Genomic DNA, 14,366 nt, shown 5'->3' with positions numbered 1-14,366 from the left:
TCTTGCTCAGATCCTAGGCCTGCCAGGAACAAACTTTCTAATGTCAGAGTGAATGCACTTTAACACTTTGAGGTTGGGTTTCACTAAGCTTGAAGAAATAAGCAAAAAATTCCACTTGATTTATATATGTACATTTTTATTAGAATTCTTCAGAACTGTCAACAATTGGACAACATACCAGGAAGAAAAAAAAAAAAAAAAAAACACATGGAATACCAACATCCTTTAAACTTGCACCGCTTACTTATTTACACATAAAGTTACTGTATATATAAAAAATATTTTCAAGGACTCATGGGCTTAGGAATATTCAAAAGACATTATTGCTACATTTCAATATTTACAAAAAAAGCCATAAAATAATTTCAAACATTAAGCCACTGCAAAGAAATATCCGATGTAAAAAAAAAATATAAAAATATAAACTTTCAAGAATATCCAAGACAAAACTCTCAGTGAAGTGCCCCTGAAGTACCTAGACATCTACAATTAACAACCACTTTTCTTACCATAATCAAAGTCAATAGAAACACAAAGGAAAGTTTCCGACAAAGGAGAGCAAACAGCGACAATCTCTTACGTGACGACAAAACCCCAAAACCTGTTACCTTTGGAAAGGTGCAAGAGTATAGAACTCCAGTGCAAATGGTTACTTCCAGATAAATGACCACAGTTCTCTAAAATGTAGTCTAAGGGACCCAGGAGGGGGGAACCATGAAGGCAGCATACCTGAATCTCGCAGGACAACACACGAACCTTACCGCAAACACGCGGACCTCTGACAGTTGGGCAGTGAGTTTAATTAAAAAAAAAAAAAAAAAAAAAGTGAACTCTAAGAATAATATCGAGGCTACAGCATAAAGGGTAAAATTTAAATATGCTTTAGTAGGAAAGTAGCCTTAGGTCTAAGGAATAGGTACAGTATATTGAGTCTAAACAACAGAGTGCTTGAAGTGTAGGTGGACTGCAAATAAATAAGTATTTAAGCACTCTGCTTCCTATATGGACGCTATGTAAGCTTTTGGGAAGCTCCTCTAGACAGCTAGGTTCAGAGAAATGAGCAGTACTGATGATAAAAGCCAAGCTACTACTTGGGTACTGAAGGACCCTCCTGGTCTCAAGGCAAAGAACACCCCCAGAAATATTTTTCTACAAGCACACACACACGCATACACGCATACACGCGCACACACACTTATATAGGTACTGGCCCGGCGTCCAGGACATGCCTGCAGTTGGAGGCTGGATTTAAATTTAATTTCTGGCTACCGAAGAATCCAAACTAAAAGAGCACTGTATCGTCACTCCCGCGGGAGTCATGCAGTAGTAAATCAAGTCACTTTTTCAAACGGCATCAAATCCATTGAGCGCAATGCCATTCTTTCTGAAGCTGGTAGGCTTGTTCTGGAGAATCTGCAGAGCAAGTTCATAGACTACAAAAGGAGATTTTTGTGAAGATTGTGCTTGGCAATTATGGGTTTTTTTCTTAAAAAAGAAAAAAAGAAAAGAAAAAGCACGGTTTCCTTCAATCCTGTCTGGCTCTTCATCTATTTCTACAACACAGCAGACTTGAGCCAGGGTCGTATCCAGAAACTACATCTTGTGGGTCCCCCCCCCTTCAAATATAGGAACATGTACAATTTATAGATGAGTATATACAGATGCTGGCTGGGGAGGCCTTCTCTCCAATTCTCAGCGTCCTAATAGCAAACTCTATTTACAAACCAGGTCAGTAGTACAAAGGCTCATGCACAGCAGCGAGTCTTTATTCATGCTCAGGGAGCATTTTTCCATGGCCTATGTCTCATTCCCAGCATGAAATACTAGATTTCTTAAGCCCAGACATTCATAAGCTTCTGCCCTTTGTTCTAATAACATTCCATTTTCCACATCAAGAGATCAGGTTTCAGCTTCTAATCTTGCTGCATCATCATATCATTATGGATGGTTAGGAGGCCCAAAGGCGACCACTGCCATTTATTCAAATAAACTATCAACTGTGCTTTTCAAACAGAAACTGGAGAAGCCTTGGAAAGGACTCGGGGTGTCTAGCCCATCCCATCCTCCCTTGCTCCAAGTCTGTATTATTTTTTTTTCATTAATGGGGGCTTCCTTGCTATTGGGAATACAATATGCAGTCTGAACTCTTACAACAGGATGGTGGCTGATGACAAAAGTCACTGGCCACTAATTAGGGTGTGCTCGTAAAGAGGGAGGGACAGAGGGGTGTCCGCTACCCTGGAATAGGATGCAAGCCGAAGGAGGACAGAATAACCAGTATAGGAACCAAAAGAACAGGGATCGCTCTTGTTGGGGAGACCCCCGGCACTCCTCCTGCTTCACACATCTTCGTGTACCAGCAGAGGCTGGGTGGAAGACGCGCTGCTGCCCACGGAATTGATCCGCACGGAATGGTCCACCACGGGGCGCTCTGGGTTGGGGCTGCAGTTCGCGAGGTTGGAATAAATCTGAGGAAAACAAGTCCACAGTTAATATGCCAGTCCCCACAACGGACACAGCAACAAGGGGGGCACATCTGCATTCTCAGGATCACAAATAACTCACAAAGCTTCTTAAGGAGAAGAGATTTACAAGACTTTCACAGCCAAAACCCCATATTGATGAAAGAAAATATAAGCTTTGTCTTATTCCTCATTTCCCCCAAGGTCTGATGCATAAGACGTGATGGCCAAAAAAAAAAAATTTACTTTTTGCTGGGACACATATGGAAACAAGTACTATCTAACCTATTAAAAGAGTTTCTAAACCTCTGTAGCCAACTATAACCCAATGGCTGATGTCATTTACTGGGAAACGGGTGGCCTTCCCAGGGGCCCTCTGCTGAGAATAAACACATAGGTGGGGAACGCTGTTTAATTTGAAACATGCTCTGACACCCAAAAGAGCAAGCTTTAACCCCAAAATACCAGTGGTATGCTTTTAGAAAGGATAGCTCCAGGCCAATCCATCCAAAAAGCAGCTTTAAAAAAATCTGAGTTAAAGTAAGGATCACTAATTCTTCCGTAAGAGGGGGAGGAGAAATAATGGATTTGAGTTGTTGAATTCCACCCCTGCTCCCCTAAATCACTGGCAGGGATCTCCCAAACTCAAAAAGCTCTTCATGTTATATGGCTTGTGGGCATGACAGCTAGCTGCCATTTCTGGCTATGCTTGTTTGAGCAGAAGGCTTATTTCACTGCCGTAACAAGCTGTCTTTTCTGTGCTTTTATTCTAGTTCACGTTACCCCAACCGTCCGAAGGCTGAATGGCCCAGACACGTGAGGCAGAGACCACGCCGACCCCATGATCAGCATTTGGGGTGGGGAGGAACCATGGCAAATCTGTATGGCAGGCTCAGGACGGGGGTTGGTCCAGAAGAACCTGTTTCCATTGCCTTCCTAGCCTCCCCGAAGCCTAGTACACTGCTTGAGCCAAGGATAGAAGGGATGGGTAACAGAACCCCAAGAGCCTGACAATCCCAGGAGAAAGCAGGGAGGTTCTACGGCTGGCGGGAGTGAACTCACATGATTGGTGCTATCTGAAATCTGCTTCTCAATTAGCTGCACGATCTGCTTGAACGTCGGCCTTTTCAGGGGATCAGCATCCCAGCACGTCTTCATGATGTCATACCTGCAGAGCGAGGACCATTTCCTGTCACTCCTCAACGCCCTTAGCCTAAGGTGTCATGCGACAGTCTCAAAAAAAATTCCAGGGCCATGCAAACTGGACATATCACGCATGAACTAAAACACCGTGCATGTGAAAGGCTGCTGAAACTTTCTGTATATTTGGTGACAAGAGATTATGAAAAGAAGCTACAAAAATGACATTTGATCACGACATGTCATAAGAAGGAACCAGGAGACACTGCTGTTTCAAACCATGAAACCCTAGTGAAAACCCTCAATACTCAGGTTTCGGTCTTTGAAAAGGAAAATAAAAGGAGAAGCATGATCTCAAGGGAAATATATCTCGGCCCTTACATTTCAGCAGGTGCATGCTCAGGGCTGAGCATCCGGAACCCTTCCTTGATCATCTTGTAGAACTTTGAATCGACTGGCATCCCAGGGTAGGGGCTGCTTCCTGAGGCACAAACGGTTTGCAAATCAGCATTAATAATAAGCAAGCAGGACCCTGCTAACCCCTTAAAGAAGATGCTCTCGCCCAACCAAGGTGCCTTTGCCCAGGCGTTTTACCTAAAGAGAAGAGCTCCCACAGAAAAATCCCATAGGACCAGACATCACTTTCAAATGTGTACACACAGTTGAAAATGCTCTCAGGGGCCATCCACTTCACAGGTAGCCGAGCCTGTAATGGAAGCACAACAGATCCGGCAATGTTAATTAAGAAGTTCAAAAAAAAAAAAAAGAAAGAAAGAATAGAAAGTATTCCTACAGACATCGCTCCAGCTGAGGGGGTGAGGGTGAGAAGGTGATGGCCATCTCACAAAGGCCTTTTACCCTATGACCTCAGAGGACTCCTCCCCACTTCTGAAATAGGTGGCTCACATGGTACTACCCTCATCTTCAAGATGGGGAACATTGAGGGACACCTGGGTGGCTCAGTTTGTTAAGTGTCTGCCTTCGGCTCAGGTCATGATCTCGGGGTCCTAGGATCAAGTCCCACATGGCACTTCCCTGCTCAGTGGGGAGTCAGTTTCTCCCTCTGCAACCCCCACTCTGCTCATGCTCTCTCTCCCTCTCAATTTCTCTCTTACAAAATCTTTTAAAAAGGCGGGGCGGGGGGCACCCTGAGTCCATACAGCATGGTGGTTAAGAGCACAGATGTCAGAGACAGACACATGGGTTCTATTCTTGGCTCCACCACTGGCCTTGATTAACACAGAGATTTGTTAGTTGCCACTGAATATGTTTTCCCTTTTTTCCTTAATAAGAGAAACATGGCCCTCCTACAATAAAAACTACATTCCCAGCTCCTTTGCGGCTTAGCAGAGCCACGTGACTCAGGGTCAGCCACTAAGTGGGAAGTATGATATGGCAGGTGCAGGGAAGCCTTCTTAAGACATGGCTGGCATGTGCCCTTTGCTCTTTTCCTTCTTGTCCCTCCTCCATCCTGCCTCTGGCTCTGGTGGCTGGCTATCTGGTGGCCATCGCGGCCCAACGAGGAGGGCCACACCAGCCATGGTAAGAAAATAGAAGAGTAGAAGGACTTGGTCCCTAGTGCTTCACAGAAGCTCTACACCTGTTCTGGCCTATGACTACGACACTTCTTTGACTCTTCTTTTGGGTTTTCTCTCATACGAAACCCAAACTATCCTTTACAAATACATTGCAAACGTCACTTAAGTATCTGTAAGTAAGCCTCAATATGTTCTTGTGTCAAGAAGAAATAACGTTTCAAATTTCATGAGTCATTTTGCGGGTTAAATGAGATCGTGTGGGTGGCCAAAGGTGCTTAGCACAGTACTGCTGACTCACTAATCTCTAAGCAAATGCCTCGCATAAGCAGACACACAATGAACAGTAGGGGCTTATGGTGACCATGACTATTCCAAGGTGGCAAGCGGCAGTTCGGGTTTTAAATTCAACAGCTGAACCTCACATCCCAAACCCTTTCTGCTAAAATTGAGCCAAACTTGCTGTGACTATTCCTCTTATAGACACTGTGGGTTCTTGGATCTTAATCTACCATAAAAAGCTACATCAATCCTTCTCTTAATCCATTTAGGGTTGAAAACTGGGAAGACCATCTTTTTTCTAGCGTTAAAGTTATTTTAGCCAGCAGGAAAAAAGAAAGTAAGAAAGAGAGCAAGTGGGTGCCTTGGTGGCTCAGTGGTTGAGCATCTGCCTTCAGCTCAGGTCGTGATCCCAGGGTCACGATCAAGTCCCACATCGGGCTCCCCACAAGGAGCCTGCTTCTCCCTCTGCCTGTGTCTCTACCTCTGTGTCTCTCATGAATAAATAAATAAAATATTTTTAAAAGATAGGAAGAAAGCCTTCTAGTATCCCCTTCCCAGATTTTATGCTAATACTCCCATGGGGGCTCTTAACCTGAGACCTACTACAGGTGTCTTGGGTTCAGGGGCCTGTGAAAGACCTTTCCGAGAAACCGACACAGGGACATCTCAGTGACTGTGGATATAGTGAATTTGGGGTGGTAACAAGCTGTGTGAGCTTGGTGAGGAGAGATTTGTAATTGGTTAGTTCAATGGCCCTGAGCTGGAGCCCCCGATCTTGAAGCCTGGTGGGACCTAACCCATCCTTTTCCATTCCAACTATGGTCACTAACCAGTAACAAGCTAGTAAGAAGCTGCAGCCTAACAACCACTGTCATGATTATTTATATTCCAAATCAGACATCTATAAAGAACAGTTCGGAAGAACAAGTGCCATGTATTAGCTGCAATGTGGCTGGCACTGTTTTAAGCACTTCACATAGATTAACTCATTTAATCCTCACAACGTGATGAGTCAGGTGACAGTTATTATTCCCAAGAGGAGGAAAACAAGCAAAGTTGAGAGGCACTGGGTAATTCTTGCCAAATAATAACACACAGCCACCTAACGACGGAACCAGATTCAAACTGGGGGAGACTGGGTCCTGAACCTGCTGCCTTCCTCCTCGTGCCCTTCATTCTTTCTTCCAATACTGCATGGACCAGGATGAAGAGAACTTGCTTCCATTAACCCTCATAATGATGGAACCTAGTCTTAGAAGAGGTTTATTAGAAATGCATGCATTGAGGGGCACCTGGGTGGCTCAGTGGATTAAGCATCTGCCTTTAGCTCAGGTCATGATCTCGGGGTCCTGGGGTCAAACCCCTGCATCAGGCTCCCTGCTCGGGCTATTTCTCCCTCAGCCCCTCCCCCTTGCTGGTGCTCTCTCTCAAATAAATAAATTAATTAATTAATTAATCAAACAAGGAAAGAAATACATGATTTGATCAGGAAGTAAAGCCAGCAGCATTTCTACAAAACCAAGTCAAGTACAGAGATGCCATGGTGATGGAGGAGAAAATATTACATTATCATAAGGCACATAAATAGTTACCTCCAGAAATAAATCTGGACTGGGGAAATGGGTCTGGGCAAATAGATGTAGAAGAATACATAGATACAGGACTAATATGGCTTCCCATACTAATGGGACGTTGCTCTGGAGATCGTGGGCTCTGGTTTCAGCCTTTACCGACCTGTGTCAGACTTAGTTGATGCTTATTACTAAAATATATAAAATAGACTGAGCTTTAGTTTCTCCAACGCTGAAAATGTGAAGACACTGCACTCCAATGCCAGGGGCTTGTTCTGATGCTACATGGAGAATTGGCAGGGACATAAAGCACTTTGAAATAAAATCACTATGTTCTCTAACCCAATTATTACTTACGAACCTATTTAATATGCTCTCTATTGATTAGAAGATCCAACATTCTACATACCTAATTCTGAACATTATCTTAGATTTTAATCTTTTGCGCATAGCATGTCAATCTCCAAGTAAAATTCCCCTGCTGTGACCTTCAGGCCCACATTTGTTTCACTTGAACAAAATAGAGTTCATTGCTATTCTCAGGCTATAATGAAAATTAAGGCTATTTCTGTTTCCTTCACATGCCCCATAATTACACAATTAGAATTAGGAATTCTATTATCGGAATGTTAGTTGTAGTAATGTTCAGCCTACCATGCAAATTTTGCTGAAGTACACTTAATTTGACTGCTAAAATGCATGGTATCTCAAAGGTAGGATTTGCATTAGGAAACTCATAAAAAGCAATTCTTAGAAAAACTTGAAACTAAAATCCTTCACTGGACTGTCAAGCAGAGTGGGTACTCACGTTTCCTTTGACCACATAATTAGAATCATTCTTGATGTCTCTGGCTAGACCAAAATCACAAATCTTTGTGATTCGACCATGAGTAAGGAGGATATTTCTAGCAGCCAAGTCTCTGTGAATACACTATTAGGAGAGTGGGAGAGAAAAAGAAAACCATTTACATTTATTTTAAACTCTTCAAGAATGAAAACTCTGTTCAACACGAGAATGCTGCTATGTCACACAAATCCAGTACCTTGGCTTTGCCTTGAAACTCTTCGGTGCACCAAAAATAAAGATCTAAATTATGCTCTGAATGATGTTCAAAATTTGTGTTTCACATCGTTTAGGACCTTAATTACGATAATCGCTTTCCAAACCAACTCGAATAAATTTTTTTTTCTTCTTATGACTTGCTTTCATTCATAGGAAAATACATTATAAATAGTCGTATCATATTTTTTAAACCAAAACCTCATTTTGCATGCTTCTCTTTGAATGTCCTTTTATAGAGTTTTTAAAATGTCTTTGCAACTCCAATTTGATGTCTCCCGAGGACACAGGGAAGAGGCTCTTTATTTCAGCCATCCTATATCCCTCTTTTAGTTTCGTAATTGTTTGGAAATGTCACCAATGACACTTAAGGGTAGGATCTGTTCCCTCCTCCTGGTCTGCTAGTCTCATTTGCTACTGAATTCCTCTCACCCTTCCAGAGCCATGTTCCTTGCTTTGGTTCCTTCGTTCTCTTCCCATTTCTACCTTTTTCCCAAATGCTTATTATTCTCTCCGATTCCTTATTCCCCCACACTTCATGAAGCCACACGATATCTGAGGCCCAACTTCAACAAGACCCAAGCATGTGCTTCACCAAGCACTGCAATTGCATGAGGTAACGCCTCCCTTTGCTGATGAAACCATTCTCTATTTTCTAAGAGCAGCTCCTGTATTCTAAGAGCCAGGATTTTTAAATGAATTTGCTGCATAAAAAAAAAAAAATTCATAGAAAGTTCATTTAGACAGGCTTATACTTTAAAGCTTATAAATGAGAATAGGAATTCCAAAAAGATAGCGGTTGGAACATGAAGAAATGAAATTTCCCCTGTTTTGGGTTACCACACTTCAAAACGACACTGTGCATTCTCAAAATGACACTGTGCATTCTAACTATGAACTCTAAAATGCGCCACTGGAGTTAGGGGATTGGGGGGGGGGGTTGGCAATACTCCTCGAGAACCACATCCACTCACATTCTTCGAGGCCAGGAATGCCATACCCTTGGCCACCTGGTAAGAAAAGCTCAGCAAGTCCTCTAGATCTAGAGCCAACTCATCATCTTCCATGATGGCAGGAGTCACATCCCTTTCTATGTATGAGCCTGTTAAGAGAAGAAGGACTTTCTTAGCAATTAAGCCTCAAAGCTTGGAAAACAGAAGACAGCACAACAACAATACCAAAGGTTGGTAATAAGGAACTGATGTGACCGCGCAGGCAAGTCACCCACCCGGCGTTGAGGAAAGTTAAGTGCCCAAGCACCAAGTTAATATTCACAGTCTGGGGCTTCAGGGGAGAAGGATGGTGGATAAATACACAAATCTCCTATTTTTTTTTTTTGATGTGTAAAATACCTAGTTGATACACATATATCTTCATTCATGCAGTGAGATGCTCCTATACGATAATGAACACTCTCTCACCCCAATGCTCACTTGGAACCCTGACCTGCCACTGACTTTTGCCATCGGGCCCTCCTGGAAAGGAGAACCAGTCACTATGGGGCATAGTAATGTATTTCCCAGCAGCATGAGAAAGCCTTTGTAAATGAAGTTCTTTTTATTATTTGATAGGTACCCACCTATTCTCGCAGATCTCCTTTTGTCTGCCTTGGTTGGCACAACGTAAGAAACGCCGGGTTTCATGTCCATGTATTCATTAGTACTGTCACTGCTGTGAGAGATGAAATATCCATCCATCAAATTATGACTGAATAAAATGGGAAAATGGGGGAGTTCCCATGGGGCAGGCTCTATCTCCCCACTGTCTTTTTACGTAAGAGGCTGATTTTATTCAGAGAAAGTATTACTAGGTTTGAATGAAGAAAAGCTTGTTCGTTATACAGGAGTTTTTAATATTCAACATCAGGGCCCGATGCCCAGGAATGAGACGGTCTCTTTTGTGTTCATAGATGGGACTCACGTTAGAAATGTCCCATCTCTTGACACCAGAGGTGTAATGGAAACAGAGAACCATAAACAGTATCCCCTGTTCCCTCAAAGTCTCTAAATTAGCCCCAAGAGACAAGATGAAAGACACAAGAAAGACGAGAAGAGCAAGAGCTCTGAGATGTGTGATGGGGAGGAAGGCAGGGATCGCTAACATAGAGCGACTGATGGAAGAAGGTTTAAAAAAACCAAGTTTAGTTCAGATAAACACCAATAATTTGGATGATTTTCTGAACCATCTGGACCTCTTGAATCTGCAACATTTGGCTGGAAAGTCTTCAAGATTTCTAGTACTTCCTGCTTCTGATTAGCATAGAAACACTATGACAACAATCTCCTTCAGAGTGTGCTGGTGGTTCCAGTCCCATATGGGATCCCAAAGCACAAAGAACACGACATCGGATAGAACAATTTGAGCCATTATTTCAGCAAGTTGAAAAACATGTATGGGGCCAAGGTTTTAGAAATAAGGCAAAGTGGCTCATTTATTCACATAAGGAGCATATGCTCTGGAGAAACTAACAAAAGGTGGTTTGTAATGTGTTTTTACTACCACTTGACACTACCCAAGTCTATAGGACTAAAAAAAAAAAAGTAAAATGAAAAGGCTTCACCTGGGGTGAAGAAACCCTTTAGTCAAGGGGTACAGAAAAGGTCTTTAAGAAGTAACCACCCATCAATAATAGTTGCTGAGGCCTTCTAGAGGGCCTGGAGCTAAGTTTAAGAAACACAGTCTTGCCATCTCAAAACGTAGGGGACAGAACGAATAGAAAGGAGAGGAAAAAATCCACCACACAACTTCAAAAATATAAAGTATAAGGGATTGGGCATGATGAATATGATTTCTGTTGGGCTGGGTGCATCTAGGAAATCTTTCTCAACCTTTGGAAAGAACAGGCAAGGCTAGGCAGAGAGGAATCCTATTCTGGTTGTTAAGCCACACTAATTGTTCTTAAAGGAATCTGAAGCTCTTTGTACGTCATTCAAATTCAGAAGGATATTAAAGAGGAAAAGAGATGAAAATAAGGTACAGAATTTTTAAACACGTGCTAGAATCGTTGTGCCTTTTTATAGCATGATTGAGTTTTTTTTTTTTAAAGAAGGGCAAGGTATACGGAAATAATTCAGAGGTAGATGGTGAGAAACCTATGTGCAGAGATATGTTCAGAGCTCTTTTGCCACTCCGTTAAAGGTTTTCAAGAAATTTACCGAGACAACTTGACAGACTTTAGCATTTTCCCTACAGTGTCTCACTGCAGAGATGCATACAGTACCAAGCCCAACAGAATAAATGAAAGGACACACGAGAATAGAGCCCTGATAAGTGAAACAAGTACAGAATTATTCAATTGAACAGAACACTTTGAAAAAAAAAAAACTAAAGATGCATTAAAAAAATCAATAAAAATCTAAGTTCAACACTATTTAAATCTTTACAAACGCTATTCAAACTTTCTAAATTGTTGACGACACCTAAATGATTTAATAATTCTGATTTGGCACCTCGAAGTACCTCTGTTCATTTGTTTAAAGAATCAGCCTTGATTGCAAACCCTTTCGACCCCCTGAACTGCCTGTTGACAGCTATTTATGTAAATCAGTCTTACCAGGAAGACTCCTTTGAATGCAGAAGGTTCTTATAAAGTGCCACTTCTCCGTGATCTTCCTGCTTTGAGCAAATAAATGAATCACGTTTCCTTCGCAAAAAATTCAAAAGATCACCATAGCAACAATATTCAGTAATGACCAAGGTGGGCCCTGCAGATATGTAAGAGAAGGTTAAAGAGAGGTGAGCTCTCTAGACGATCCTGCCCCCTTTAAATAGACTCAGGGGCCATCATGACCGTTTTCATTCAGGTTCATTGATAAGGCAAATACTTAGCAGGCTTAGCAAAAACCAGCATTCTGAGGAGGACAACTCAACAAGTAAGCCTCCTTTTACCCCTTCCTAAGTGAGGTCAGTGCTCGGGGCCTGGCCTGACTTACATCCAAGTTACCAACTTTCAACAATATCCTACAATCATCATAATTTCCTGCACTAATCCTTCCATCCACTTCGATATGCAACAGGGCTTCACACCCTCTCCTCGTGTTATTATGGAAATGATGAAGGGCAGAAAGTGCAGCCTCAGAGGAAAACCGACAGCACAGGATGGCCAGCTGAGATGACCCTGGAGAGGGTGAGCACCTGGCACGCCAGGACACCACCTGCCTTCTGAGCACTACCGGCCACCAGTGTTTCCGGGGCTGTAATTAAACCTCACGCTGCAGCTCTGAAGTCAACAGGCACCCGATTAACTTGGGCAGGAATTTTTACCAACAGGTCATGATGTGGAAGCAACATTTATAGGGGCTGTTTTAAGAAGTTAGCTAAGCTGTCAACTTGACCGTGAACCTCAGTACATCTTGAGGAATGGCTCATTTTACACATCTCTGTCCTTTTAGACCAAAAGGTTTTCTGGAAACATCGCAGAAATCCTTGATGGAAGGCTCTACCTCAGAATTGCTTCCAACTGGAAATTTACTTTTTTTTTTTGCCGAGGTGAAGTGTTTGTCTCATTTGGTGTGTACTGGAGAACTTGCAGGCTTCAAAGTCTATCTTTAATTATGGATAGTAACCCTTTAGTGACTAGATAGGCTCCAGTAAAATAGCTTGAAAGATAAAAGAAAAGTTTTCTGGAGGAGATGAGAGGTTCTCAAGATACTCAAGAGGTTGATACTGATGCAACGCCCATGACAGTAACTAGGGTATGTCCCCATGATGATAAAACTCAAATATACATTCTTAAGAATGGCTTTTGGGGCAGGGGTGTGAAACATCTACAAGAGGTAACAACCCGGGTAAAATCCTGCAATAAGATATAACCAAGCACTGTCGCAATGGTATTAAAATCTCCCCTCTTCAGATAATTTGAAAGATAATGAAAGTTAATTTGGTCATGGCCCTACCTCCAACGGTGCACGCTCCAAGAAGATTCACAATATTCATATGATTACCGAGGTAACTCAAGACTTTGAGCTCAGACATTAGGGCTTCTCGTTCGGTTAAATGGGCACTTGCTAAAATCAGAAAAAAATTTCATTTTAGCAAGAAGCAAATTTGGCAAGCCAATGTTGAGGGCATGCAGCCACCTGCAGAAACTTACGTTTGAGCATCTTAACGGCAACAGTCATGGCCGCATCCGACTTAATCAGGCCATATGCAGTGGCTTCAACCACTTTCCCGAAGGCACCAGCACCCAAAGTTTTCCCTGCAGAAAGGAAGAAAAGAGTAAGGGGTGGTGATAGGACCAAAGGAGCATCTGGGTAATTTCAAAGTCAACAATCAAGGAATTGTTAAGGAATTAAGGACAAATCCAGCTAAGGACATTTCTCTATAAGGTGCTTTATGAGGAATCTATCAAAAATGATGAAACTTCACAGAAAATACTTATTGTCTCAGTTGGAACAGAACAAAGGAAGCTAATGGGGTTCCCTAAAGTCATTGTTACACGTACACAAAAAGGTTACATGGAAAGCCCCTATTTCATACTGACCAAAGCTCAGCCTGTTTCTGGGAAACTCCCATTTGTGATCGTAAGGAAGCTGTGTTGGGTCTATGTAAACATAATTGTTTCCATTGATCTCCTCAACAACCTTCCACTGTACTTCATACATGGGTTTCTGGTGGGGGGAGAAAAGAGAGACAGATCATCTTTTAATGAATAACATTTCGATCATTATAGCACTTAGGGTAGAGAACAAATGAATGATTACCTGTAGATACTTGTAGGTAAGAATCATCACGATAATGCACATCATTCCAGCTGCGATCACAAAGCCAATCAGCAAAGGTGTGAACAGGGTGTGGGGATGGATTTGTTCTAAAATGAAAGGGGAATGTGGAATTACAACGTATTAGCAGGGGTGGAGCTTCATGACAACCACCTGACCCCAAACTCACCCATCCCCCGCCTTACAGACCACGGCAGGATTCAAAGCCAAGGGCATCTCATAAACTCCTTGCCTTGCTAATACTACCTTCCTCTGGTTATTCAAAGGGATCTCATGAAGGAACAACTTCAAACCAGACTACTGTGGAAGTTGAGATTTCTGTAGCCCACAAATAATTTTATGGCTGTTTTGTCAATAAAAAGCAACATTATAAATGAACTTTGTATTTCAACTAAATTCCTGCCTTGGACAACTTTAAGAAGTTTCCTTTACGGATAGTTATATTTTCTTCCTTACGCTTTCCTGTATTTTCCAAATTTTCTACACTGATAAGAATTTCTTTTACAACCAAGAAAATATCTTTAAAGTGTTCTTTTCATTGCCTGAGGGGGAAAAAAAAAACCTGTGATGAAGAACAATGTAAGATTCTCCCCCTC

The 14,366-nt window shown here is 42.2% G+C and overlaps 1 protein-coding gene across 1 annotated transcript in view; it reads right to left on the bottom strand.

Moving 5' to 3' along the window:
* Nucleotides 1–2,141: 2,141 nt before the first annotated feature.
* Nucleotides 2,142–14,366, bottom strand: part of KIT (KIT proto-oncogene, receptor tyrosine kinase) — an 81,579-nt gene continuing 69,354 nt past the window's right edge. Inside the window, 12 exon segments of the mRNA NM_001003181.1 lie at nucleotides 2,142–2,468; nucleotides 3,525–3,630; nucleotides 3,984–4,083; nucleotides 4,197–4,308; nucleotides 7,799–7,921; nucleotides 9,025–9,152; nucleotides 9,630–9,721; nucleotides 11,604–11,754; nucleotides 12,946–13,056; nucleotides 13,143–13,247; nucleotides 13,533–13,659; nucleotides 13,753–13,859. Coding sequence (NP_001003181.1) covers nucleotides 2,340–2,468; nucleotides 3,525–3,630; nucleotides 3,984–4,083; nucleotides 4,197–4,308; nucleotides 7,799–7,921; nucleotides 9,025–9,152; nucleotides 9,630–9,721; nucleotides 11,604–11,754; nucleotides 12,946–13,056; nucleotides 13,143–13,247; nucleotides 13,533–13,659; nucleotides 13,753–13,859 — 1,391 coding nt within the window. The 3' untranslated portion in view covers nucleotides 2,142–2,339.

Source organism: Canis lupus, chromosome 13, assembly GCF_011100685.1.
Source record: "Canis lupus familiaris isolate Mischka breed German Shepherd chromosome 13, alternate assembly UU_Cfam_GSD_1.0, whole genome shotgun sequence".
NCBI classification, from domain to species: Eukaryota; Metazoa; Chordata; class Mammalia; order Carnivora; family Canidae; genus Canis; species Canis lupus.
Note: the sequence above shows the minus strand (reverse complement) of the source record. Positions and strands in the feature narration are given on the sequence as shown.